The sequence below is a fragment of the Erinaceus europaeus genome, chromosome 10 (assembly GCF_950295315.1).
Source record: "Erinaceus europaeus chromosome 10, mEriEur2.1, whole genome shotgun sequence".
Classification (NCBI taxonomy): Eukaryota; Metazoa; Chordata; class Mammalia; order Eulipotyphla; family Erinaceidae; genus Erinaceus; species Erinaceus europaeus.
Genome location: NC_080171.1, coordinates 1,609,703 through 1,615,702, shown reverse-complemented (window position 1 = coordinate 1,615,702; position 6,000 = coordinate 1,609,703). Strand labels below are relative to the sequence as shown.

General features: G+C 48.5%; 1 protein-coding gene across 1 annotated transcript in view; it reads right to left on the bottom strand.

Moving 5' to 3' along the window:
- SVEP1 (sushi, von Willebrand factor type A, EGF and pentraxin domain containing 1) overlaps positions 1–6,000 on the bottom strand; it is a 215,554-nt gene that overhangs the window by 13,746 nt on the left and 195,808 nt on the right. Inside the window, exons 43-44 of the mRNA XM_060199027.1 lie at positions 4,630–4,806; positions 847–1,017 (exon numbers count right to left, since the gene is read on the bottom strand). Coding sequence (XP_060055010.1) covers positions 847–1,017; positions 4,630–4,806 — 348 coding nt within the window. The remainder of the gene's footprint in view (positions 1–846; positions 1,018–4,629; positions 4,807–6,000) is intronic.

Here is a 6,000-nt window from a genome sequence, read left to right as displayed (position 1 = left end):
TTTTTCATTTTGTAGACCTTCAAGCAGAGACCATCTCCTTCTTCACTGAGAAGGCCTTTTAAAAAATTTTTATTTATAAAGTATAAATATTGACAAGACTATAGGATAAGAGGGGTACATTTCAGGCCCTACTGGGGTTGTACTGCTAAGTGAAAAACTGAGAGATGTCATGCATGTGCAAACTATTGTATTTACTGTCCAGTGTAAAACATTAATCCCCCAATAAAGAAATGTTTAAAGAGAGGGGCACATTTCCATGCAATGAGTGAACACACAGCACTGACTGTTGTGTCTGCAAATTCCATCCCACAAGTGAAGGGTGCCATGGTCACGTGAGCAGAGCGCTAACCACTAGTTCCCCGGCCAGCCAGGGGTGCTGTGGGGTGGGCCCTGCTCTCTCAGAACCACCGAGCAACTCTGCCCATGTGTGTCCACGGGGTGGGCTCTCTACTCCCAGAGAGGCTCAGGGGCTGCCCGGGAAGGGCAGAGCAGTGCCTGTGCCACAACCCCTGGCCACCCACAAGGTGTCCGTGCAGGACAGAGCCCCCGCCCACCGCAGCCATAAACACACTAGAGGTTTGGAGAGAAGATTGCCAGGGAGAAAGTGACTGATTCAGAAACGGCTGTGCTGAGTCAGAGTTCCATGTGCCAACGTTCACAATTCAAACTGACGAACTGGAGGGAAATGACATGCGTGTGCAGACACAAATGACATGCGTGTGCAGACACAAATGAAAGCCAAGGGGACACTAAACCGGCATGCGCACGAGTCACTGGGCACATCAGAAGACCTGTATTATTTCCGTACACTGTCACTGAGACACAGCCAGTCAATGGTTTTCTTACCTCTGCAGACTGGAGGCTGCGTCCAGGTTCCATTTTCCAAGCAGACACTCCGTAGGGGACCCTCCAGCGTGTACCCGCTGTAGCAGGAGTAGGTGATCATGTCCCCATACTGATAGTGGACGCCTCGAGCCAGGGCATTGTGGACGTGAGCTGGCGGGCCACAGGAGATCTCTGCAGGAAGACAGCAGCAGCGAGGCTGTGAGCTACCCGGTCAGCGCACGGAGGAGAGCAGTGAGAGCGGGTTCCTTTGTGATTGAGTTAATTCAAAGAGCCCAGCTAGGACTCATGAGACCTTCTTAGGAGCCGGCTGGTGGCACACCGGGTTAAGTGCAGGGTATGAAGCGCAAGGACCAATGCAAGGATCCCGGTTCAAGCCCCGGCTTCCCACCTGCAGTGGGGACACTTCACAGGCGGTGAAGCAGGTCTGCAGGTGTTTATTTTTCTCTCCCTCTCCATGCCTTTCCTCCTCTCTCAATTTATCTCTGCCTTATATATAAAATAAAACAAAACAAAACAGAAAAAACAGCCTTTAGGAGCAGTGGGTTAGTGGACTCGTAGTGTAGGCACCGAGCCCCAGCAATAACCCTGGAGGCAAAGAAAGAAAGTCACCCTTTCACCCACATACTATTGAAAGGTACCAAGCACTGAAAGCATAATCTGCTGTTGTCCAGAAAAATTAGATGCTGGGGGGGCCGGGTAGTGGTGCATCTAATTAAGTGCACATGTTACAGTGCCCAAGGACCCAGGTTCGAGGCCCCCAGTCCCCACCTACGGGGAAAAGCTTTGTGTGTGATGAAGCTAGTTTGTAGGTTTCTCTCTGTCTCCCTCCCTCTCTATCTCCCTTCCTGATCTCAATTTCTGGCTGTATCTGTCCAATAAATAAATAAAGATAATAAAAAAAGAAAAAATAGATGTAAAGATAAAAAAGGCCTTGCTTTATTCACTGAAACTGAGCACTTACAACCGCGAGGCAAGCTGTCTGTGGGAGGCTGACCCAGGGTGAGCTCTGCACCTTGCCACAGAGGCTGTGCCACGGAACGTCCGTGCTGGCTGCAGATCAGACTGGAAGGGCAGCGCGTGGGCGTTACAGGCAGTGGCCACGTTAGAGCAAAGGTGCTTCAGTGCAGCGAGGTTCAGCCCACAGGGCTGTTCCATTTGCACCTACAGTGATTCCCGGCGTGCAGGGGGACTTTTCAAAAAATTATTTATTTATTATTGGACACAGACAGAAATTTAGAGAGGAGGGGGAAAGAGAGAGAGAGAGAGAGACCTGCAGCCCTGCTTTGCCACATGTGCAGCTGGCCCCCTGCAGGTGGGGACCAGGGGATTGAACCTGAGTCCTTGTGCACTATAACTTGAGTGCTTAACCAGGTGTGCCACCCACCGCCTGGCCCCCAAATGGGCTTTTTTTTTTTTTTTTTTTTTTTTACTCAAACACATTTGTCTATTTTACGGGAGTCGGAAAGCAAGAAAGAGCAGAGTGCTGTTCTGGAGTTTGGCGTGCTTGACATCACACTGATCTCTGAACTTTATACCTGCACAAGACCACATCGCTACCTGATGAATCATTTCCCTGGCTGGGCAGTGGACTTGAATAGACACTTGAGAAACAGGGGATTATGCCCTGACGCTGCAAGCAGTCAGCTTCACGCACAGATAAGGTTCATCACACTCAAGGTTTCACTCCGGGTGGAAGCTGGTTTTCTGGGGGATGTACGAGACGGAACCAGGATCATGTCTTTTCAGTGCCCGTGCTGTTGCTGGGATTGATCCAGGGCCTCACTGCTCACCAGATGTGTCAGACAGAAACAGAGCAGGAGAAGACAGACAGAAACAGAGCCAGAGGGAGATCAGAGAGCTGAGGGGCAGGCATGGCGAAGCAGCAGCCAGGCAAGCTGCGATTCGGGCCCAAAGGAGGATCTTTACCAGGAAGTTTGCTTTGAAGTCCACGAGGTGGCTTGGCATCACCCAGATACCGTGGGTGGCTCACAGGTTTTTGGACTCAGTCGGTATTTATAAACTGATTACGGTGGAGGAAGGGGCTGAACTGCAAGGCAGTCTTCAGGGCAGGGCAGGTGTTTTAAGTGTAGGAAGTGTGTCAAGAGCTTGCGAGACTGTGTGTTGGGCAGCAACATGATACTGTTCCAGAGGCTCCCATGCTCTGCTCTCAGAGCCAGCACCATCACCAGCACCACAACAGTCATCATCACCATCATCATCATAATCATGATCACCACCATCACCACCACCATCACCACCATCACCACCATCACCGCCACCACCACAACAGTCATCATCACCATCATCATCATAATCATGATCACCACCATCACCACCACCACCACCACCACCGTCACCGTCACCGTCACCATCACCATCACCACCACCACCACCACCATCACTACCACCACCACAACAGTCATCATCACCATCATCATCATAATCATGATCACCACCACCACCATCACCACCAACATCACTACTACCACCACCGTCACCACCATCACCGCCACCGTCACCACCATCACCATCACCGTCACCACCATCACCATCACTATAACCATTACCACTATCACTATAACCATCACCACCATCATAACCATCACCATAATCATCACCATCACCACCACCATCAACATCACCACTACCACCACCATCACCACTGTCACCACCATCACCGTCACCGTCACCACCATCACCATCACCACCACCGTCACCATCACCGTCACGTCACCACAACCATCACCATCACCACCACAACCATCACCATCACCACCACCACCACCACCACCACCACCACCACCACCACCACCACCACCACCACCACCACCTATGAACCTGTTAGACCTGCAGCCCTCACCCCAGAGTTACTGAATCAGAGCCTCTGAGGACAGAGTCCAGCAGTCCATCTTAGCAAGTATTCTAGGTGAGCCTGAGAACCACAGGGAAGTGTCTTCGTATCGTAAAGCTCACACAGACACTGGATGGACAGTCAGGGGGACTCAGAAGTGCTGGAAATGCTATTTTAACTTTAAAAGCTTGCTTCTTCATAAAAGAGCACATTATAAAAGTCTCTTCAGTAAAACTTTGTTGGGAAACTTTTAGTTTAGTTCTAGAATGTTCCATTTATTTTAAAAGTATTTGATTAATGTAATAGAGAGACAAGAGCACCAGTTAGTCATATGCAGTTCTGAGGTCAAACCCAGGGCTTCACTACATGCATGCATTCCACTGGAACACCTCTTTCCCTGGTATGCACTCCCTTCTTCTCCTTCTTCCCCTTCCCCTTCTCCTTCTCCTTCCCCTTCCCCTCCCCTCTTTTGCCTCCTCTTCCTCCTATTTTGCCTCCAGTTGCTGGGACTCAGTGCCAGCACTATGAATCCACTGCCATTTTTTCTCCCCCCATAATTGTATTGACTAGGACAGAAACAAATCAAGAAGAGAGGGAGAGAAAGATAGATACCTGCAGACCTGCTTCACCACTTGTAAAGCTTCTCTTGAAGGTTGGGAGCAGGGGCTCGGACCTAGGTCCTTAAGCAAGTCCTGGTGTTCAGTATTATCTGAGCTTAACTGGGTGCACCACCACCTGGCCCTTGAATTTTTTTTCTTCTTATGTTTCTAATTTAATGACTATATATTTAAAAAAATACCAGTAGCAAGTCTGATGACTGTGATATGGCGGCGATGAAAACATTTAAAATGAAGTTACTTCACGGAAAGTATTTCCAGAGACAGAAAATCCTCTCTGCTAGTAAAGCTACCTGATCCCGCCCGGGAACTTACTCTGGCACTTGGCGCTGGTCTGTGTCCATGTTTCATCGGGGCCGCAGGTAATGACGCCCTGGCCCTGGAGCGAGAAGCCTTCTCTGCACCTGATGGACACATTCTGGCCAACGTAAAACTCCCTTTCAGACAGCACAGCATTCTCAGGAATCACAAAAGGCACCGGGCATGGATTTGCTGTGAGAGAGAGAAGAAATGTCCTACTGATGGCTCCGCCCTTACTTTACTGCTGTGCAGTTAGAATGTGAGCCCTGCAGGAACTGGGGTCTGAGGAGCAGGAACAGGAGGCTTAGAACACAGAGAGGCTCAAACATTAAACCTGGATGAACTAGAGTCAGTGATTTATAAGCATAAAATCAGATGCTCTCTGAAGACACTGAGCTCGCCAACCTCTGGCACAGGACACTGAATCTCTGGCTAGTTAGATATTTGTCTGAAATGATGCCCCCACGACTTTCTCTTAGGTTGTTTCTTTTAATTTTTTTTATTTAAGTTTTTTTGGTATTTATTTATTTATTTATTTATTTATTCCCTTTTGTTACCCTTGTTTTATTATTGTAGTTATTATTGTTGTTGTTACTGATGTCATTGTTGGATAGGACAGAGAGAAATGGAGAGAGGAGGGGAAGACAGAGAGGGGGAGAGAAGGACAGACACCTGCAGACCTGCTTCACCGCCTGTGAAGCGACTCCCCTGCAGGTGGGGAGCCGGGGGCTCGAACCAGGATCCTTATGCTGATCCTTGCACTTTGCGCCACCTGCGCTTAACCCACTGTGCTATCACCCGACTCCCTCTTAGGTTGTTTCTACCTATACCTGGGGAACAAAGAACGTGGAAAGTCAAGGAGTGTGTCAGAAACTGTTGGCATGGAAAGAATATTAAGAACACAGAATAAAACTTCTCATTCTGCTCATGTTGCTTCTTTCCTGAACACCCTTCAGAAGGAGGAGTGAGAATATCACCAAGCATTTCTTGGTGAGTGAGAAAGGGCTTGAGACACACATCTGAGTTAGATGGTAGAGTTTGCAAGTTAACTGACCACAACTAACTTACTTCTACATCTAAAGGAGAGACAGGAGGCAATGCACACTCACCGGCACATATTCAAATCAATTTAAGATCTGGTTTTTTTTTTTTTCCCCCAGTGGGCACAGAAAAGTCTATGGGCCCCAGATCACATCAAATCGATGGGGTTTACAGTAATATTTATATCCTTTTCCCATATTTGGGAGCTACTCTCTTCCCTGATCCAGCTTTCTGGTCCTTTTCCCAGCCATGACATCATCTCCCCAGACAATAATTAGGATTCACCTGCATATCAGATTTCAGGCTCAAGCAAAAACAAAAAACAAAAACAAACAAACAAACAAA